A 23,663-nucleotide genomic window follows, 5' to 3' on the forward strand; every position below is an offset into this window, starting at 1 on the left:
AGATGAAAAGATGCATCCAATAGACAGCTGAAAAGATTCATCCAATGGACAGCTGCAAAGATTCATCCAATAGACAGCTGGATAGATTCAACCAATACACAGCTACATAGATTCATCCAATAAACAGCTGAATAGATTCATCCATTAGACAGCTGCATAGATTTATCTAATAGACAGCTGCAAAGATGCATCGAATAGACAGCTGCAAAGATGCATCGAATAGACAGCTGCAAAGATGCATCCAATAGACAGCTGCAAAGATGCATCTAATAGATAGCTGCAAATATTCATCCAATAGACAGCTGCATAGATTCATCCAATAGACAGCTGCAGAGATTCATTCAATAGACAGCTGCATAGATTACTCCAATAGGCACCTGCATAGATTCCTCCAATAGACAGCTGCAGTGATTCAACCAATAGACAGCTGCAGTGATTCAACCAATAGACAGCTGCAGAGATTCATCCAATAGACAGATAGGGAGATTCATCCAATAGACAGCTACAGAGTTTAATCTAATAGGCATCTGCAGGAATCAAACCAGTAGACAACGTCATAGAGTCATCCAGTAGAAGCAGAATGTCATCAATTAGACAGCTGGAGAGATTCATGCAGTTGGGAATTGAAGAGATTCCTCAAATAGCTGCAGAGGTTAATCTTGCAGAGATACATTCAATAGGTGAGGCAGAGATAAATGCATCAGAAAGCTTAGAGTATCAAATTACACTTTCCATTCTGAAACTCTCTTCAATGTCATTGCATTCCAATAATTCATATATTTCAAAGCCCTTGCAGAAGTTCGCTTATGGGACACATAACCAGCCACCACTCATTGCAGCACTGGCGCAGAAAAATGCCTCAATTCAAACGGGGGTAACTGTTCCAGGATTGGGTGCAATAGTCACTCAAAACAGGGAAAAAGGAAGAAAAAGGAATAAACAGAGTGGGGTCCTAGGTTTAAACCCTGTAAGATAGAGGCAAGCACACGTCTTGTCTCTTGATGCCCTCACACACCCAGAAGGATGTCATGCTTCATCATCAGGCGGTTGCGCCTCATCGGGCCGGTGCAGCAATGCCCTACGGGTCCACTGAAGGATCGCTTTTGCGGAGATCTTTTTTTGATATTGCCATATGATGAGTGAGGGTGTGAGATAGAGGGTTCTAGGATGATAAGTGCGTGAGTGAGTGAGTGTTAAAACTAGCTAAGGGATACCGAAGTGAGTTGAGTTTAATATAAGGTTTCCCTTGCCAGGTTAAAAAGACCCGTAGGTCATGCGTTACTGCTGGGGAATAATGTGCAGCAGTAACTTTAGGTCAACATGTTTTGCGCCATCCAAGTGGTCAAAACGATCCCTGATGCTTCTTCAGGACCAGTGAAGTAAATTAAAAGTTAAAAAGAGACCATCAGTGGGTCAAGAACCCTACTCAGGGAGAGCGGACTGCATATGCATATGCAGGCAGACGTGTCTAAAGGGTCGGTACTGACAGGTGACGTACCCGACGGCAACCCCCGTTACGGTGCGGGCGATTACACGTGGTAGCCTTTGGAGGAACTTATTAATCTAGACTAGGTTGCTACAGGAGCAGCCAATCACTAGAGTTACAGCCACCTAGTAGTTGCACACAAGCGTGGTCTGCTCCCCCTGAGTAGGGTTCTTGACCCACGGACAGTCTCTCTTTAATTTTTAATTTACTTCCCTGGTCCTGAAGAAGCGCCAGGGATCGTTTTGACCACTTGGATGGCGTGAAACATGTTGACCTAAAGCTACTGCGGCACATTATGCCCCAGCAGTAACACATGACCTACGGGTCTTTTTAACCTGACAAGGGAACCCTTATATTAAACTCAACTCAATTCGGTATCCCTTAGCTAGTTTTAACATTCACGCGCGCATTTATCATCCTAGAACCCTCTATCTCACACCCTCACTCATCATACGGCAATACTAAAAAAAGATCTCCGCAAAAGCGACCCTTCGGGGGACCTGTACGGCATTGCAGCGCCGACCCGACGAGGAGCAACTGCCCGATGATGACGCATGACATCCTTCGGGGTGTGTGAGGGCATCAAGAGACAAGACGTGTGCTTGCCTCTATCCTATAGGGTTTAAACCTAGGACCCCACTCTGTTTATTCCTTCTTCTTCCCTTTTCCCTGTTTTGGGTGACTATTGCACTCAATCCTGGAACAGTTACCCCCGTTTGAATTGATGCTTACATAGGGAGCATAGGTAATGGACCATAATCAGCTCCTAGTCCCCCCTCTTCTTTTTTGATGCATAAAAATGCCTCACAGATTTATGTATTCCAGCAGCATTTGTAAAACATCTACATTACACTATTTAACACAGAAAAAAAGTAATGTAAATGGTACCTTTTCTTACGTGGAGAAAGTCCTTTCTCTCTTTCTTCTTCATGTGCTTTTCGTCTTCATGGATGGTTTTAGTTCCGACTGGAACGCTTTCTACTTGTTTGCCAGTCCAGTTACAGGCTTTTTCATCCCTCACATCTGGGAGAATTAATGTTTTCTTATGATTTTCATCTGGTATTGGGGAGTGAACTTTCGCCTTCATCGCAACATTAAAACCAACTAGTGTCTGGGAAGAGTTTATGGAACCTTCCTTTTGTAGCTGTAGCTCTGGAAACCCAGGATTATTCTGTTTATCCCGCACAGGGGCCTCGTGGCGCTTTGCATTCGATGCAACTGAACCCAAGAGATGTGTATCTGGAACAACTTTATCCCGCACAGGATTCTCATAGACATGTGCCTCTAATGGAACTGCATTGTAGAGATGTATCTCTGGAACCCCTGCATGGGAGCGCTGACTATCTGAAGGGTAGAGCCGTGTGTCTGTAACAACAGGGAGATAGTTCTGGGAATCTGGCGTAAGAACATTATCAAGTTGTGGGTGTGGAGACAATGCTGGGATACTGTCAACGTGGTCAACTCCAGGGAGTAGATATAACTCTGGTTGTGGAGCCTGAAAAATGAAGAAAGGAAACTTAACAATCAGGAAAATATGAACATTCTTATATTTGTGTTTCTTACTGTATCGTGGAGGTAAATTGCCTCTTAAATACAGCACATACCTGTGGAAACAAATAAAAAAAATGTAGGTTCTAGCTGAAAAACAAAGTCCTTAAACCAGGAGCGTATTAATTAGAAATGCAAAGATACCAGTCCTGTTAGCAGAACTTTTCACAATTTAGTGCTCCCAGTGCTGTCACTAACGGTTACCTTAAAAAGGAGCTTGTCCACCCAATCAAGGTCTAAGCAGGGTCTCCTCTGAGTTATTGACAAAAAACAAACATCTTAGGTTTAAGAGTGTTCTCCTTTGCCCATTATCAATAAAGATAACTCACACTACTTCTAAGCACTAAGCTTCATTTGATATTTTATGAGGTTTACAACAAAATGACAAACAAGGACACCAATGCATAATATAATCAAGCACTGACAAAGCCAATATGACTCACCCTTGGGGCCTACTGGTGTCTCCGCTAGAGAAGTCTAGAGAAGTCTAGAGGAGTCGATTGAGGGAGAAGCACTCTATAGGGATATGGTCTGTAATAAGTCCATGTCATTGATGAACAGCACATCCCTGACAGGCATCTTCCAAGAACATAAGTATGAATATAAGCCTGAGGCATACTGGGATTTTATTGCGCGACCTGACGACAGGAAATTATACCACCCATTTAGAGTGGGTACCCTTCCCATAAAATCTTTTATGATGTCTTAGACACCAAATGCTCCATGTGTTTAATTATGGATGAGTCTATAGCACATGTATTGTTTGTGTGCCCAGCATATCAAGGTCCTCGTCATAAATGGCTCAAGCCGATCTGTTTAAATCTTGGTACAAGATCATGTCAAGCTGCACTGCGTATTTTGAAAACAGACACACGTGAAGATGTAGCTATAGCTATGGCGAAATTTTTGAGCTGGACATGGGCCCTTAGAAGGAAAGGTATGATGCCACTGCTGTCGTTACCCTGCATTAATCAATCTGTTTATTTATCTGGTGCGGTGTGATCTCTATTTACTGTATTTCTTGGATAATCTGTTTTTTTCTCATGGTGTTTTATATTTTTAAATTAATTTTCTAAATCAAGGATATTAATCTTACTCACCATTTTATTACTATTATCAAATCCTATTCTATAGTACTGTATGTTCTATTGGAAAAAAAATGTTATGATATTTTTAGGAATCTCAATCTGCTATGACTATATCTTTAAAAAAAATATATATATATTGATTGTTGTTTTATGATCTTGTATGTATTGTACTTGTGTCTTTTATGATTGAAAATATCGAATAAAGACTAATTTGACTTTGTAATTGGAATTTACTAAGCAATAGCAAAACAAAATGTTCGACACTAAAAGGCTGAGTTATTGGATTTGCCAATGCCTGTATAACACATGTGAGCCAGGTCGCATTTAGGTATCCAGGTGAGTTCAGGTTGCGAGTGGTTGTTCATAATGGGTCATGATTGATATCTCTGTAGCTGAGGCTGAAGCAATGTGAGTCAGCGGCCCATAACAGTGTTCGGATTACCTGGTCATCCAATCCTTGGCCTCCCTCCAGTATGCACATATGTAACATTTGTAATTACCAATTCTAATTATTTACAACTAAATCATTGTTGTTATTCATTTATATCAAATGGCTAACAAGCAATCACAAAGCCAATAGGTCTGGGTTATTTTAGGCACATGTTTGTTGTTGTCTGACATGGCTGAATGCAATAGCAGAAAAACTACAAGGAAGCGCAAAAATAGCGGTGAGGGAGCATGCTGTGTAGAGCACATGATTGTAGTTTACATGTTTTAAGCCATGCTCTCGATTACTTAGGCCACACCCTTTTTAGAAACCCAGTCCCTCCACCTTTTCCATCTAACTTAAAGCACTGTGTTCATACTAAGGTTTTGCCTACAGACAGGCTTTTGCCTACAGGAAGAGAAGAATTGTTTCATAGGTGAGACCTAAAAATTGTGATATTGTAAAAACCGTGGAGTCCTTGGAGGGAAATCTAAAACTTGTGGTGCAGAAATAACCTAACGCTTTGCTACTCTGCGGCACTCACTCTGGAGCAGCACAGCTGGTGCTACACTGTTAGAGGGGGCAGTCATGCACTTCTGTGAAAGAAAGCAAGGGCCTGACCTTCTCCACTGTAACACCCCAGGCTGTTACCCACCAGTGGCGGCTCCTCGAGGGAGTGCTGCGGGGTGGTGAGGCGGGGGAGGGGTAGGGGGGGGCATCGTTCCCGGTAACCTATGCGCTTGTGCACGTGCGCACAGAGCATTTCACCAGCGCGCACAGACAATTGCAAAGCGCGCACGTAGTTGATTAACCACAGCCACAGCCTTTAAATTTGAGCGCAGTGAAAGGTGTGGTATTTTCTTAGCTTTGAAGTGCTGTGATATTGCGGCACAGGCCCATTTTCAGGTTACTCTTGCAATCGGCCTGTGGTGTGGAATGCCTCAGGAGGGGTGGGAGGGACTTAGGGGGCCTAATTCTTCCAGCCATGGGCGAGGTGAGGATGCAGAGGCTCTAAGAAGCGGTGGAAAAACAACAAAGCCTCATTAACATGAGAACGGCCTTGTAAAGACTTGTGAAGTACTCGGTGTGGCTGGCAGCTCAACCACTGTCTGTGTACCCGGGAAGCTGTCTCAGCCTGGGGAGGCACACACGACGGGTGGGGTGGATGGGGGTGGGGGGAGGGGCTGAATCCCTTTGAGCACTATGGGCGTTGCGCGCCTGTTCACAATGTAGGATCAGGGCTGCTTTTCACTTACATTTTTGAAAGTGAGTTGTACAAATGCCTCTCTCTGGTCGATGCTGCTAAAAATAAAATAATTAAATTGTTATGTTTTCCCATCGGACTGGGAGCTGGTTCCAATCACTGACCTGCATGAAGAGGTTGGTGAATAGTGCTGTTATTCAAAAGCTCACAAATTAGTTTTTAGGTCTCGGGACCATCCGGTCTGCCGAAGGCAGAACCAGAAGTCGAGAGATTTAATGTTTTGGAGAAGAGGGGCTTGAACCCGCCCCTCTTCTCCCCTGTTCTCCATTGGCTGGCCTCTTGAATGCTGGCCAGCCATTGGAGAAGAGGTCCCGTCACTCCGATCAGGCCCCGTCCTTTTCGGATCGGGGGCGTGTTTTTTGCAGAAAGTCTAATTATCTCCTCCAGCCAATGGCTGGAGGAGATAACAGCAAAACACGCCCCCGAATCCGAAAAGGAAGCTGCGTTTCTCCGAGGCATTTCTGCTCTGCCTCGGAGAAAGGCGGTGGTGTCTTCCGGTGCCCTCGGCTTGTTATTTTATTTTGGGAAATTGTTGGCTTGTCTGAATCGGAAGTAATCGCCAGGCACCCGCCTGGCTGGCTTACTCACATGCCATCCAGGCCCCAGGAAATGAGGCATCGTGCCTCACCGCTGTGCGCCCTTCGCTGGGATTGTGTTCGTCCATTTCCCAGGGCTGATGGTGATCACCCCCTCCCCTCCACCCCCCACACACGTGGAGGGCTACAAAGGAAATCTCAGGCCAGGATTCCTGCTGTAGCCAGACACCTCGAGTTCCTGCCTTGAAGTAGTCCTTACCGTAAATGCAGTTTACCCCTTCCTCCCTCCCGCCGGCCACCCTGACAGGATCGACGGTCAATTTCCAGGGTAATTTGCAGATTCGTTTAGTCATAACTGCTTTTAGCCCTGCGTTTCCTGCGGACCCGGAAGCCCGAATCCCCACTACCACAGATCATGTTTAGGTGCTTTCAATGTAGTGTTGTGGTTTTATACACTATTCTCACGCCCTTGCCTTTTTTGTGGGTTTGAGGAAGCCTAGACTGTGGAACCACTGTTCGGGCACGCTTACCTAACCGAACAGTGTGATCCTGAGCAATTGGAGTCACTGTGATTCAGATAGTTTGCCAAAATGGCAAAGTCTTAGAAAAGAGCTATCGACGGTATTTTGTGCTATAAAAACTAACATCCAGTGTGCTGAAAAAGCAGTTTTTCCGAGGCCCCGTGGAATTGCTGTTTTGTAAGTTTGCGTAGTGGCTTACAATTTCTAAGTTGTATATGTTACAAATATCCTGACCTCTCTCCAGTTGGAACCGAACTGTGGCTTTAACAAACACGAGTTTATAAATCAGCATTGCTTTACTGTTTGAGCTTGGGCAGAAGAGAAATACTTGGATCTCATTTTGTTACCGTATGCAATTATTCTTGTAATGTTAGTGCCTTGCACAGTGGTGTCTGCTCTTCCAAGTTTGGGCAGGGCTTTCAGACTGTGGAATCATTAGACTGTGGCCCCCATCTCGTCCTTCCCGGTGATCTGCTTGGGTGACTAGGGGCCCATCACTTCTCAGCTATCTTGAGCCCCAGCTATCGTTAGAGATTTGAAATTGACTCCAGTATTAATCGTATTCTGGGATGTTTCTATGTACATTGTACAGCTGACCATGGCATCCCGTAGTGTGCGCAGAAGCAGGAGTCTGGCCCTTGCCCATCAGGGGCTTGTTACAGTGAATGTGCACTGTCTGGCACGGGGAGCTGTCCTGCACTTGAGATGTACCTCACTGAAGAGGCCTGCGACGCTGGAATATTCCAGGGTGGTTTGTGTTTCTGTTCAGAGAGGGCGCTGCACAAGGTTTTGTGTTGGACTGGGTTATATGGGGCAGAGCAAATACTTCTGTTCATGTTTGTCTGTCGATACTGTCACAGGCGAGCGCTAAAATGACGGAATAGATTCTCGTAAGCATACATTTTTTATGTCGTTCTTCTGTGGAGAAGGTGTTTGGTGGCTTGAAATGGAGCTGACAAGCCTGATAAACGTTGTACTGACGTTTGCCTTTTCTAACCGCAGCTTAATTCCAGTAATACCTGCTCCAGGCGGGTGGCACACTAAAGGGGGTGGGGGATGGGTCTGGTTTCTAGGTTCCACGCCCCTCTCCCTGTTGCTTCAGTGCTCCATTTGGAAGCTGTGCCTTAAACGGAGTCCAGAAGGCCCCCTCCCACTCCCACCACGCACCCTCATTCCTTCTCCCCAGGCGGCGATGAGTCAGGGGTCTCTCACCAGCCTCCCATTTGAGTCACTCTGATGCTTCCTTGTCACACAGAAACGGGCATGTGTGATCCTCGGCCAGATAAACCCGCTCCCGACATCCGATGCAGCTGACTTAGGCTGGCTATCGGTAGTCATTCGGAGGAGTGATTACAGCCAGGGCGCCTGTCGGTACTCCCTGTAATCGGTCACACTTCACTCGGCAAGTTGGGCCAATCTAATGCGCCCGGGTTCACTTCTTGTTACTCCCTTGGCTTGGACGGCGCGAATCTGACTGTTAGGTGTCCGATGCGCTTTAAGAAGGGCTGTTTCTTTCTCATACACCGCCCAGTGTGTAAAACGGTTACCCAGGCTGCGATCGGCTTCCTTCCAGCCACAAAATGGTACCGTTGTCCACAAACCTACATAAAAACACAATTCGCAAATAACCGTATAGCGAAGATTCCCTCAAAACATGGGGGATGGTGGGGCAAATAAGTGGCGTTGGAAGGGACACTCGTCATTCCAGTTATGCAGGATGTGCTGGGGTCCTTATGCTAAAAATATTACGGAATATAAACGCAATTCTACAGCTTTCCGAACCCTACTCCGATGCATGAGCGCATGCGTTCATCACCTGTGCGCGATAAGTACTTTATCATGAGGACTGTACCCTTGAATCATAAGGGAATGAAAGAGAATATCCAATAAGGTGTCGACCTCAGAAGGATGAGAGGTTGAGTAGACACGTCTGGATTGGACCCTGTATCCACGAAGCAAGACGCGGTGAATTACCTGCGCTCGAGCTTCAGTTCAGTTCAGTCTCTCCCTCCGTCCCTGCCCCCGGGAGTGCAGTGTCGCCCTCCGCCAGGGCATTGTATGTCTGTCCCTTCCGGGCCGGCCGCCCCCCCGACGGGTATCCGGCTCAGACTGCTCCCTTCGTCCTTCCTGTGTCCTGTCTGGTTCCTTCGGTTTCAGAAAGGCTGGATTGATACGCGTGGAGAGGAGCTACAGCACCCCAACACAATCTCAAAGTTGTATTACTTCCACAAAATCTCAGCCTTTCCTTACCCCCACTCACGATTTTAGCTCAATTTGCACACGCCATGAAAGTGTAAAAAAAACAAGCATTTACAATGCAACGGTCTCGGCATTGTTAAAGTTAGAGCTATTGGCATTGCTCATGACAATGCCGTTTCTTTAAATGTTTTAAAAACAAAAACATAAACAAAAATAATGTCATGAGCAATGCCAATAGCTCTAACTTTACCAATGCCGAGACCATTGCATTGTAAATGCTTGTTTATGTTTTATTTGCTTCAGTTAACACAGGATGGATTAATGCCGTTGCTGTGTGTGTGTTCAATCAGGGCCAGCTTTAGTACGTTAGTGCAGTCGCACCTGGCACTGACCTTGTGAGGTGTGTGGGGTGGGGGTCACTGTGTTTTTAAAAAAAACTTTGAGTTTGAAAGCAGGTGCTGCTAGTTTCCTTGGGTGGCCATCAGTCTTGAGGCAACATTGAAAATGTCAAGATAATGACAGTGATTAATGCTCCTACTGGAACCCTCAAAGGTTCATGTGCCTGCTGCAAAGAACGTGTGACTGACATGTACCATGATCAGAGAACTGACTGTGAGTGAACAATGAGTGAGCGAAGAATGAGTAGACCTATAAAAAAATAAATGTATGCCAGAGATAAGCTTTGGAGATGTGAAGGGTACTGTTGAAGGATGGTAGTGAGGGAATTCATGGAGAAGGTGGTCAGGTGGGGGCTGATAAAACGATTGTCTCACTGGGTTCCAGCAGCGCTAAAGCCTATCTGTTTTTCAGCCTCATCCTGTAGTCCCTGCGTTACATAACCCACCACCATTTGCAGCAGACGGAATAGCTCTTACCATAGTTTTCAGGGTAGCATGCATATTTTCCACATACTCTTCCATTCTTTTAATGGGAAACCATGTTGTGATACATTACGTCATCAGACTACAAGGTCTGCTTGTTTCTAAGCACATGGCATTTGGCAGCACCAGTATAAGGTATTACCAGGGCCACTGGAATTATCCTTTATATTAGCATAATTATGGATTTGCCACATAATCGATCATTTTAAACAAAAATCTGTAGATTTAAACCAAATAGAAATAGTTTCTAGCTTAAACAAATCAAAAGATCAAAAGTTACTAAACAAAGTTGAGACATATGTTTGCGTGCATGGAAGGCTCCTCGCAAAGGTTGGATGGGCATCTTTCAGTTGCTTACGTCTGTATTTGGTTTCAATACCGGTCCTAAGGAGGTGAAATATTTGCGCAGACAGGATTACCATGTATACATTTATTTATAAAAGAATGAAGTAACACTATGAAAGCATTTGCTCTATTATCCCACATAATTTGCCTATTCTTATTCCATAATTTAGCCAACACTGCTGCATAATTTGATGCTTTCCTCTGCTGCAGAATTCCAGGGGCCCTGGGTATTTTTGTTCAGCTTTTGTACAGTACACAATGTGCCATTACTATAGTTTCATTGAATGTATAGACACTGACAAACGTTCTCTCACACATTTTCACTAACCTTCTCCTACAGCCTTGCATCACATACACACACCTTCAGGTCATATACTGTCTGTGTCCTGGAATGCACCCTGCATTCAGACAACTCACTCCTCATTCTCGCCTTTCACTTTCCCGCTCACCCTGCACTCACAGCGATCACAGTGCACTCGCACTGATCAACATGCACTCACACAATTCACCCGCTCACCCTGCACGCACAGTGATCACTCTGCACTCATAATACCCTTGTGCTGTTCACCCTGTACTTCACCCTGCAGTCACACGAGCACACTACTCACTCTGCACTCATGTGACACTTCACACACCTGTCCCCCTCACTGCTCACTCTGCAATCTCACTCAAACCACCCCATCACGACCAATGCATTCATTTGTCCCACTCTGCACTTACATCTGCACCCAAATTCATATGATCTCCTCACTCACCCTGCAGTCACTCCTCTTACCCTACCTACTCTTACACTGTTGCATCACTCACCGCGCATTCACATGGGCATGTCTGCCACCCACACAGCGCAGTGGGTTAATGTGCCTGCTACAAAGAACGTGTACCATGCAGATCACAGAACTGAGTGTGAGTAAACTAGGAGCAGCGCTATTAAAAAATGAAATGTCTGTCAGAAAGGTGCTATAGAGAGATGAGGTGCATTGTTGGTGAGTGGTAGTGAGCAAATTCATGAAGGAGGAGGAAATGGGTGCCAAAAAAGACTGTTGCACAGTGTGCGACCAGGGCAGCGCCAGCCCTGGCTGGGAGTGTTAGCCACTAAAGTTCAGGACTAGTTGTTCCCCTGCTCACAGCGTCCGTCATGGGCTGCATTTAACATAAATTCTTTCAAAAGGCAAACCATCAACCCCACATTTTCAATATTATATACAATTTTATGCACCAAACAACCATTGACAAAGCCAATAGTCTCGGCTTCTTGTAGGTGTAATGTTACTTGTATTATATATTTGGATGCAATGACAGAAGAAGCAAAATATCAGTCAGGTGGCACACTATGCTAAACACTGATTTTTAGCTTAATTGCTTTAAAGCCATGCCCTTAATTGAATCAGGCACGCCCCTTTGAGAGACCCCCCCTAGTTGTTTCATCCCACTTAAAGCCCTGTTCTACATGTGCAGTCGAGTTCTTGGCGCACATAGTCTTGGTAGCAGCGCACAGAGACCTTACTCTGCCGCATATGGAGAAAAAAAAATAGAGGGAACATTGGTGGGGGTAGTAAACTCCGACATACAGCTGAACGGAGTTAAGTAATTAAATAAATAAAATAATTTACATTGCGTGCGCTGCAACGCCAAATCGGCGATGCAGCGCGCGCAATGTAAATCGTTTTATTTATTTATTTATTTATGTACTTAACTCCGGCCGTATGCCGGAGTTTACTACCCCCCACCCTGCCCACCCTGCCTCACCGCCCCGCAGCGCTCCCTCAAAGAGCCGCCACTGGTTACCACACCCCTTTTAAAGTGGAGCTGTGGTATTTCATCATATTTCACCATTTCTAGCACCCGTTAATCTTCCTAGTCTCCAATGGCACAGAGAGCTAATAAACGGGACACTAGTCTGAAAAGTAACTCTATGGGTGTGCATTCCTATATTTCTAATTTGCAAAGGCTTTTCTATGTATTGTTTATTGATTAACTGTCCAGATCCTAAATGACCTAAAGAGCCCAGCAACAGTGTATTTTAGTTAGGGGCGTAACACAGGCCCCAGCAGCCACCGCGGTGCGGGGGTGCCCCTTAGCTGCAGGGGGCCCTCTCAGCACAGCACTCAAGCTGCAGAGCTCCTGATTGAGCCCAGGGGCATCTTCCCGTGCCTCGCAGGGAGGCCACCTCAAGTTTTGTTACGCCAGTGATTTTAGTGGGCAGTTTATTATATGGGAAAGTTCAATTAGTGAATCCTTCCCATAGCCCTCATCATGTCTACCTTTAAAGAGTGAGGGGCATATTTATGAGAAGCTTGGTACATGTGTGACGCAAACCTCTAAGTCAGATTTTTGAAACTACATAAAGCCACTTTGTGTGGCTCTGAGTGACTTAAAAATATTGGAGTAACGCAACGCAGCACAAATGGCTGTCTTGCGTTACTCTGGGAAGCAGTTTCATGGGCGTTGCGTGGGTGTTCACACACATTCCCATGGACTTTGACGCAACACAAGATTTAGGAACTTGCAAACCTGGGAATGTTGCAAAATCTTACACCTTCCTAGGGGAGGCGTAACAAGGAGAAATATCTCTTTTTCTCTTGTTTCTTCTTCTAGAAAGAGGAATGTGCCTCCCAGGATTGTTTTTGGGCAGGGAGGAGCTCTTTCCTGCACTAAAACAATCCTGCATGCAACACATGCACTCTTGCACCATAGATCAAAGGTGCCTGCGTTGGCGCTAGGCTGCCAAAAGGGCTCCAGTGCAAGGGAAAGGACAGAAATGCGCTGTATTGCCTTAAATACGACACATTCCTGCCCTTCTGTCATGCAGTGCAGCACAGCAAAGTGACCTGCTGCGCTGCACTGTGTCACAATCTCATAAATGAGCCCCTAAATACATACTTTGCAGCTCGCCAGATGAAGAGTTTTCCCAATTCCAAAAGTGTGGTGTCCATGTCCATCCGCGCACCACTGTCGGGCTCCCAGATCTTCTGCTCGGTGTAGGAAAGTGGCACTTCCTGACTCCCTTCGCCTTCCCCAACGAGATGGATTAACCATTTTGATAGCTTGTAAAACAGACAAGTTTTTTTTTCTTCTTTTAAAAGCTGTACCAGCATGTTGTGATGCAAACAGAAGGCTAGACACCCGCCAGCACTTTCTTCTAGGTGCACAATGTCCACAAAGAGCAGTGGCAGAGGGTTATGGTCAGGCAGAAGCTGTGGCATAGGACCCGACGTGGTGCACTGGGGTGGACCCATCATGGTGCACTGGAATGGGTCTTATGCACCTCTTCAAGTAGAGCAAAGCAGGTAGATCTGCTTCAGTCTGAGTTGCATGGATGGCGTCCATCACCTCCATGCGCTGCTTGTTACTCAAAAACGAAAAATTTCAGCATCAGGCAGCCATATGTAAACAGCAAAAGAAAAGTGTGCAGCGTGAACCAGGGAGCCGAATTATACATTTCCGGGCACAGGCCTATCAAAGCCCGGGAACCAAGTCCCATGGCAATGCTTCCAATGATCTTGAAGAAGTAAATAATACACGCTTTTACTCCAGAAAAGACATATGCTACATTAGAGTACACCACTAGCATGCTAAACCTTAGCCACACCACAAGCCTCACAAATGGCCCTGCATTAGACCAAAGGAAGTGTGTTTTAGAGCATGGAGGCATGTGTGCAAGGAATGTGGCGAAGCATGTTGTTAAGCCAAGAAGGCTAACAACACGCTCCGCCACTTCTGAAACGCAGGGTTGCACCGTATTAAAAATAATACAGTGCAACCTTGCATTTTCCCCTGCGCTGGCACTAATTTAGCTGCCTAGCGCCAACGCAGGCACCCTTGGAGCATAGTACAAGGATGCCTGCGCTGAGGGGAGTGATTGTTTATGTGCAGGAAGGTGTCCCTTCCTGCACATAAACAATATTTCTATGTGTGTTGCTTAATGCAGCACACATAGAAGTTGCAAAACGTCATTTTTTAAATGATTGTTTATGTGGAGGAAGGTACACCTTCCTGCACATAAACAATCATTGGCGTTTTGCATTGTCAATGTGTGCTGCACAACGAAGCACACATAGAAGCAGCAAAAACTAGGTGAAATAAACATTTCTCCCCGTTGCACCAGGGTAAGACCAGGTTTCCCTTGTCTCAATTTTGACACTGCCCCATATTTATGTCACCCTTGTAAATATGTGGGAGCGTTAAAATCAATGGATGTTGTGGTGGAACGCCCACAGCAGCACACATTGCCCTCCCCTTTCATGCTAAGTATAGCCTGAAAGGGGTCTTATTTACAAGGCAGCGTTAAGTCATGTTAAGTGGCCGAACGCTTCCGTGTAAATAAGGCGAAGCCGTATCACTACCACAGCGTCCTGAAAAGTGATGTTGTGGTGGTGATAGTGGCTTGTAAATATGCCCCATAATGTCTGAATGCATGAGTCAGTTCAAAGGGTCGTACTATATTTTCACAATTTGGGCGAATCAAACAGCGGTCCTCAGACTAGCACTGTTTAAAAAAAAAAAAGCAAATATTGATCACATTTGATGAGCTCACACTCTTGATTTTCCGCTATACTTTGTTTACGTTCATAAACTTTTCTGTGCTGCATAACCTAATTTAAACTTAGTACATGGAAAAATTTGTATTCCAATTTCGTGTTTGGGACATACATTTCTTGGAGTTCTAATCATAGACTAATCTTTAAGCAAGTAAAGACGTTTGGGGGAAACCTGGGGGATCCTTTAGGTCAAGTGAGATTGTAGCAATGTTTTAACAGAGTATTAGGATAGTTGCGCTTCCAGGGGACTTAGTTGTTTACAGGTTTATCCTTTTCACTGATTCCTCTTCCAGGAAAGTCACTTCAAAGAAGCTAAAGAGGATAATGTGCCAAGTGATGCCAGTTCCTGTGGTGTCATTTCCTGTGATGGTAGGCCATATGCAAATTAGTGGGGACTGTCCATTTTCCCTTGCTGTCCAGAGGCGCAAAAAGCCTAGAACTGGCCCTGGTTGCTATTATAATAACTATGTGTGACCAGAACTGTGGCACAGGGCACAATATCAACTAAGATATTGTTTTACCCAACTTTTCAGCATAAACATATCCACTCCTCTGCATATTAGTGGTGAGTTTTCTGCTGAGTATTTCAACTCCAATTCTGTGTTTCGTTCCCTTCTCACACAGCCAGTCTTAATTGTTACGTTGTGAGGCTGGGTGTCAGTGCCATTTTGCAAATACTTAGGTATTTGACGATAGGAAGATTTTCTGCTCTGGATATCCAGAAGATTAATACTTGTGCGGTGCAGGAATTCAAATGAGTTTTGTTGCCCTGCATTTGGCTTTCTCTACCCCTCCTCCCCCCAGTGGGGGTCAGTTGCATCCTGTCATGCACATGATGGGCCTTGCAGCAAGCCTGTCCCCGTTTCTCACTCCTTCTCTATTATGGGAATATTTTAGATGCTATGTGTTAGAAATGGGATTTCTGGTTGGCTAAGGCTTGCGCCAAAGCCAGGCAGAAACCACCACTCTAGTCAAGGCAAGGAAGTTACACGCCAAAGATAACCCCTGCTCACCCCCTTGGTAGCTTGGCACGAGCAGTCAGGCTTATCCCAATGTGTAAAGCGTTTGCGCGCGCACACAGCAACAACACCCTAGGCCCACCACAAAGGAAACTCCACACAAGGTTATATATAAAAAATAGCCTTTGTATTATAATAAACACATTAGATGATAATCACAAAATTTACACTGTGCCAACTGGCACTGGGCAGAATTTTACAAGGGATTGTTTACACGGGACAGGGCCACATGGACCACTGTCAGAATCAGCACAAATCACCAATAGTAAATGTAGAACATATACCAACGGAAACACAAAGTAACTGTAGAGCACAACCAGTAACTACTGGCGCAATAATGACCTCAGCGTCAGCACACTAGAATCAGGTATAAAACCTATCCTGCATCCATCACAGGGGCATAAACACATTATGCAATTTCTCATTAGTCTAACGCATTAGACTTAACCACCTAAGTATAACTACACTAGGGGTGTACATCGCACAGGGAAGTATAATCTCCCTAGCAGAAACATAAACAGGTAAAACAACCTCATAATCATACAAGATCACATTTAGAGGAATAACACAGGGTGCGTAAAACATACTACATGAATTACATTTCCTAACACCCTCAGCATTAATATATGCATCACAATAACAGCTCAATCACATTAGGGTCTTGCGCCCTATAAACCTAACAATCTCAACAACCCCCCTGGCCAACTGGCCATCCCAAAGAGGGGACCTAAACGTTGCAGCTGGCACTAAGTGCTGCACAGCTGTGAAGGTCAGGGGGCGAAGGAGTGCCTCTCACTCCTAACTCAGGCATGTCCCCCAAAGTAAAAGAAAGACCTAAACGGTGCAGCTGCCCACTACTTGCTGGGAAGCTGGGAATCCAATGAGACCGGGCACCACTGTGCCACTCCTGTACCTCTCAGAGACTCCTACATCAACTACTTGCGCATAAACGTTGCAGCTGCCTGCGCTCTCGCAGGGCAGCTGAGATCAGCAAAAACACGGGCACCACTGTGCTGCTCGGCTCAATGTGGCCCCCACACGGGGCGAGGCCTGGGCCCCTCTGGGTCTCCTATCAAAACAATGGTGCCCTCGTTGGAGCCACCTAGGCTCTAAACGGATAATTGAGGCTAAGCGTTGGAGCCACCTAGGCTCGGAACAACTGTGCCCCATGTTGGAGCGGCCCGCAACGGCGGGTCCGCTCAGGAAATGGGCACTAGCAGGGAGCCCCTAATGAAGCTCCTCTCTGGGGGCTCCCCAAATGCAGATGCTGCAGGTAGGGGCGGCCCGCTCTCTCGCGGAACCGCCTTGATCCCCCAGGACTGCCCCGGCGCCTCGCGGGCCCCACAACAAAGAACAGAGGTCGGCCTAGGCCCACTCCCCGGGCTGCGTAGGCTCCTCTCGGGGGTCTCCTGGTGCCGCTTCATCTCTCCTCACTTCGCCCGGTCCCTCTCCTGGGACCGGGGCTTCTCCGGATTCCGCGGGCGGTAGGCGCGGCTCTCTCGCTCATGAGAGCCTCGCCGATTATCTGGTGGCACCATTCTTCACCCGGGCCCCCTCCTGGGACCCGGGGCTCCTCGGGAATTACGTAGGGCTCTCTCTTCCGCAAGGGAGCACCGCGTCACGGTAACAGCCTTCCTCTTCCCCGGCGGCAACAGGGCCCGCCCACGTCCCAGGCAAGGCTTGCCTGGGACGTGGGCAAGCCTTGCCTGGGATAAAATCAAACAGGCGCCATGAGGGGTAGGCTCCCTCCGAATTGGGATATAAAGCAGGGTGGGCACCTGCTCCATTATACAGGCACATATTAGCGGGGTGGGCTCCCGCTGGATCCTGAAGCACGGGGGAATCCCTACAATGGGGATTCCCTCTATCACAGACGGCAGCTGAGTGCTGCAGAGCTCCAGCGCTCCTTGGGCTCAAAATAAATCATTATAGCGCTCCCAGGGCGCTAGAAGAAGCAATGAAGCGCTCACCAGGCGCTAGAAGTATGCAAAGGTCCTGGGGCAAAGAAGGTAAATCCAAGCAGGTCCCAGGAGTCCATCAGGCATCCAGGGGCTGGGCAGGGCCCAGGGAGGCAAGCCTTCCCCTGGGCCCCAGCAGCAGCACGCCCCTGGTAGATTAAAGTCAGAACAAGAACATTTTTCTGGGGTCACAGCCCCTTCTTTTATACACCATTTCCCTTTGTCTCAAGGTGCAGGGAAGGGGTGAACCAGATGCAACTGGTTCCTGAGCACTTTGTTTTGCTCAGCCCCTCTCCCTATTCACAGGACAGGCTAGGGACATTAGACGCACCACAGGGGGTGGAGCCAGCATTGTGTGGGGAAAGCCCAGCCCTATTTAGGTCCCAGATGTACTCCTCCCACTCATCAACATGCAGATCTCTCCACTCACCACTGGGGCAGACCCATCCTGACTCTGGTTATTCCCTAGCCCATCACATGACCTCAGCCAGCTAATCGCCAGACAAGGCACTCATCTCACACTGCACACAGAAATGCCAACTTCTAGAAGTGGACTTCCACACTAGGTACATTGACGCCGCACACATCATTGTGCAGCATTTCATCACACGAGTCCGCACATACCAAACTCGCACCTGCATTCCACACGCATCAGGAACTACCAGGGACACACACACTCCCCATGCATTCCTATGGGAGGGCAGGTCAGTCTCATTCAATGTAACCCAGAGCGCACGCACTTTCCACTGGGACACAGTGTGAAAGCGCCTAGAGGCCTAAATCCACTAATACACCAGGTCACAAAAAAGCAAAAAGTTCAGGGGTGAACCTGCCAGAAGGGCCGAGTCCAACACTATGCTTTGTAGGCCTGCCTGCAGTGGTTTCCACATCATCACAATGCTGTGTTTGGTACACGTGCATCATTAGTCTGCATAAGCACCACAAGCCATGGTGACGATTGGATGATACTACACGGTGGCAGTTGCTGAGGGACAGGTTACTTTTGAAAAACTCTGGTACATATTATCATTACAATCTCTGAGAGGGAATTTATAATTATTATCAGTAGTATTATTATTATGAGTATTATTATTGTTATTCTTATTGAGGCTGCCACTGTTACCTAGTGGGAAGCTACCGCTAGGCCACACTTACTCGCTGCTTCTAGAAACCTTAGAAATTGGCAAACTGTGTTTACATTGATCTTACTTGCATTTTTAAAATTGACTCTACTTGCATTTTTAAAAATTGTTCACAGCGCGTCTGGAGGCTGCACCGGCATCCCAGCTGCTCCCGCTCACTCCCCTCGGATTAAGCCAATCATGCTAAGAGAGGGCGGAGCTAGGGGCGGGGACCGGAGTTAAAAGCAGAGCACAGCGCGTGAAATAAATTAGGCTGCCAACGTTACCTAGTAGGAAGCTACCGCTAGGCCACGCTTCATCTCTGCTCCTACAAACCTTAGAAATTGGCAAACTGTGTATACATTGATCTTACTTACATTTTAAAAATTGACTCTACTTGCATTTTTTAAAATTGTTCACCGCACGTTTGGAGGCTGCACCGGCATCCCAGCTGCTCACGCTCACTCCCCTCGGATTAAGCCAATCATGCTAAGAGAGGGCGGAGCTAGGGGCAACACCGGAGTTAAAAGCAGAGCACAGCGTGGGAAATCCATTATGCTGCCACCGTTACCTAGTAGGAAGCTACCGCTAGGCCACGCTTACTCACTGCTCCTAGAAACCTTAGAAATTGGCAAACTGTGTATACATTGATCTTACTTGCATTTTTAAAATTGACTCTACTTGCATTTTTAAAAATTGTTCACGGCACGCCTGGAGGCTGCACCGGCATCCCAGCTGCTCCCGCTCACTTCCCTTGGATTAAGCCAATCACGCTAAGAGAGGGCGGAGCTAGGGGCGGGGACCGGAGTTAAATGCAGAACACAGCACTGAGGCGCAGCGGACGCAGGCAGTGGGCGTGCCGGCGGCGCGCCATAGGCGCGCCAGAGGCAAGCCCGTCTGCGCCCATCCACGCCCATCTGTGCCCAGGGGCCAGGCACTATGCCCGTATAACCACATTCTCCTCAGAGACCCTGAAAAGGATGCACTCCACCCACCTGGCTCTACGTCCTGAAATGCTCTCCATATTGACTGGAAAGAAATTATTTTCAGAACGGAGTTCGTTCCCTGAAATCCTGACATCAACCACCCCCAGTTCTCTCCCTCAGGATTCCAACAAACTGAAGCTCTTGCCCCTTTTGATCTACTACCTCAACACTCGCTCCCTCATCAAACATCAGCTCGACATCTTTCTCCTCTTGGCCTGCGACAAACCTGACATCCTTCTGCTGACTGAAACATGGCTGACACTTGATTCCTCCCCTGACATGCTGGCGGAGCTACCCTCTGATTACTATATTATCCACACCAACCGCCTGCCCGGTAAATCAGGGGGCGGGGTTGCAGCCATCATCAGCACAAAACTCAAATTCAATGCTCTGACCTGTCTTTGCCTCCCGGAGGCGGAGAACATAGTAATTAAACTAGATTCTGCTCCGACACTTCCATCTGTGTGCTAATCTATAGGTCCCCGCACCAGATGCCCCTATTCCCCCTTTCGCTAAGCGAACAGATCGCTAACCTTGTCATCAACCATGCCAGAATCCTCCTTGTGGGCGACTTCAACTTTTGGTATAATGACCCTCACGAAGGACCACAGTCAGCTGGACTGACTGATCTCCTCACTAATATGAACTTCACCCAACAGGTCACTTTACCCACCCATCTTAAAGGGCACATTCTGGACCAACTGGCCAGTAACTTCTGCTCCCTCCACTCTCCCCTGCATCTGGTCAACAGCTATTAAAATTCACACTTGGCAACATCGCCACTGAGAAGACCCCCACAGTCGCTGGCGGGCTGGCTAGGAAATGGAACTCCACCAACAATAAGGAATTCCTCGATACGCTGGTCAGCACTGCCCGACACTTGATCCAGACATCAATACAGCTGAAGCGAATCTCGCCGGCGGGCTATTCGTGGCTAGCGATAAGCATGCTCCCCTAAAAAAAAGTTAAACTGGCCCGCCGCGCTGACGCCCAGAGATGATTCTCTCAAGGACCTCAAATCCCCAAAACTGGCTCTGCGCCATCTAGAAAGGCAGTGGCGACAAAAATACTCCTCTGACAAAAAACTCCTGTACACTATAGCACGGAAAGAATACATGTAGGCTATTCTCAATCCTGAACGAGTTGTCCAACCCAGACAGAATTTTACCCAAGGCCACCCCTACCCAAGCTCTGTGCGACTCACTGAATTACTATTTTATTGATAAGATCACTGCCATCAAAGCCAGCATTCCTAAACACCCCCCTACCATAATCCCTTTTGTCACGCAGAACAACAACCGCACGCTCAACTGCTTCCCAACCATTAGCACCGAGACCTTCCAGGACCTCTTGGCTAAAGTCAAATCTGGAGCCCCACGGACTGTTGCCCTCCTCACATACTAAAAGACTCCCTTTCAACATTGCCAGGCCCTGCCCTCACCCTGCTGAATAACTCTCTTTTTTTGCCGGTCGCCTTCCTACTGCGTTTAAAGAAGCAATAGTTGTTCCTCTCCTGAAAAACCTGGAGCGGACCCTACTATTTTGTCTAACTACCGCCCCATCTCCTTGCTCCCATTCTTGGCAAAAATACCGGAGGCCTATGTAGCAAAATGTCTGTCCAACTTCTTGGAAGATTCAAAATACCTTGACCCACATCAGGCAGGCTTCCGCCCTGCACACTCCACTGAAACCGTTATACCAGCCGTCTTGGACACACTCCGCGATAACGCTGACAGAAGCTCCCCTCAGGCACTAGTACTGCTTGATCTATCCGCCGCCTTTGACACAGTCGACCACACTATATTGGCAGACCGTGTCAGGCAAGCAGGCATTCAGGGCGTTGCGGCTAGTTGGCTTAGTTCGTTCCTGGAGGACCGGTACCAGGCCGTTCGCTCAGGCCACGTCACTGCCCCCAAACAAAGAACCACGTGTGGTGTTCCGCAAGGCTCCTCACTCTCCCCTCACCTGTTCAACCTCTACATCCTCCCGCTGATTCAGTCCCTCAAAGACAGAAAGGTCACTGTCTTCAACTACGCGGATGACCTGCAGCTGGTTTTCATGGTTGACAACTCCCACAGCTCTGTCAACGAATTTCAGGCTACCATGCTGCACATCCAACAGTGGATGGATCATAACCACCTTAAGCTAAATCCGGGCACGACGGAGCTAGTCCTCACTGGAGACAGCCATAAGTTCAAGTTCTGGGGACCACACTACTGGCCGACAGAGCTCGGGCCCTCGCCCATTCCCTCCTCCTCGGCTAAAACACTCAGACTCACCCTAAACAGTGACCTCTCACTTAAAACCCAGGTCGGGTCATGCTTCTTTCATCTGCGAAAAATCAGGAAGATCCGCCGTCTACTCACACAGGATGCCTTGACCCCGGTTTTAATAGCCACGGTCCTGTCACACCTGGACTACGCAAACTCGGTCTACCTGGGCATGCCACTGTACCTGTTTAAATGGCTACAGATGGTCCAGAATCAGGCCGCCAGACTGATCCTCCAACAACCCAGGTGGCAACCGGCGACTCCACTCTCGAGGAAACTGCACTGGCTCCCCATCCTCCAACGCTGCACTTTTAAAACTGGATGCTTAATTTTTAAATCCTTGCACGGACAAAATCCCTTATTCATAAATAACCTGATACTTAAGCACACCCCTTCCCGCAACCTCCGATCAGCTCACCTCTGGCTCCTTTCCATCCCCAAGTTCAAACGGAAACGGCAGGGAGGCTGCAGATTCGCGGCTCTTGCCCCCAGTCTGTGGAACTATTTCCCCCTGGAGATCCGCTCTTGCACTGACCTTCTGCAATTCAGAAGGTCACTCAAAACTTGGTTATTTGCACAAGCCTACGACTGACTCCTCCGCAGGTAATGGACGGTACCCTATCACAGCGCCATGAAACCTACCGGTGTACGTGCGCTTTACAAATTATTCTTAACATTAACATTATTGTTATTATTATTATTATTATTATTAGTATCCTTGTTCCTAATTTCTTCTGAAGCACTCCATGCTATTAAATTCTCTCTAAGCTCCTGTCTTACCAGGAGAGACTCCGAACAGTATAGTTTTTAGATTGCATTTGAATATGTAAAAGTTCTTTTATTGTAGATTCAGTGGAACATCTAAACCATGTCACAGCTTTCATCAGATTTTTCTTTAACCGTACAATAAACTGGGACAGCACTTGGTAATGATTTCTTTTTGAAGTTTGTTCATGGTTGTTTGCTAATGCAGCCACGACAGGCTCAGCACGTCCTTGTTCCTATTAAAGCGTGGCACGGAACAACCTTGCTTGTCGATTATATATTACTGCTTTATTTGTTTACTATGCCTCATATATATACTCTGCCTCATAAATTAAGGGCACAGTTCACTCGACAAGAACATTCCCTAATGATACATATGGCCTGTTATTTCACATAGTATGTATGTGTGTGCATGTGGGTGTGTGCGTTGGTGGGGGGGTGTTTAGCCAAGTAGTGTGCTTTTCTCCAGGTTGCAGACACACCTCAATGGGCAAGGCCTGTGTTGAGTAAGAGTATAACTCAGAGAGATGAAGATTATTGACAAGTAACTAGTTGGCTGAAAGTGCTCTTGATGGTGAACTCTACATTCTGTCAAATTTGATGAAGTGCACTGTACCCTATATCCCGGCTAGAGCACTAAAAACGAAGCCAGCAGTGTAGTAAAGATGAAATTCCTGTCTAATATTTTGTTAGTTCATTATTCTTCAGTGC

The 23,663-nt window shown here is 47.0% G+C and overlaps 1 protein-coding gene across 1 annotated transcript in view; it reads right to left on the bottom strand.

Moving 5' to 3' along the window:
• SPATA1 (spermatogenesis associated 1) overlaps positions 1-23,663 on the bottom strand; it is a 394,319-nt gene that overhangs the window by 181,966 nt on the left and 188,690 nt on the right. The window contains exon 5 of the mRNA XM_085602111.1: positions 2,375-2,981. Within this exon, the coding sequence (XP_085458237.1) occupies positions 2,375-2,981 (607 nt within the window). The remainder of the gene's footprint in view (positions 1-2,374; positions 2,982-23,663) is intronic.

The sequence above is a fragment of the Triturus cristatus genome, chromosome 4_2 (assembly GCF_964204655.1).
Source record: "Triturus cristatus chromosome 4_2, aTriCri1.1, whole genome shotgun sequence".
Lineage (NCBI taxonomy): Eukaryota > Metazoa > Chordata > Amphibia > Caudata > Salamandridae > Triturus > Triturus cristatus.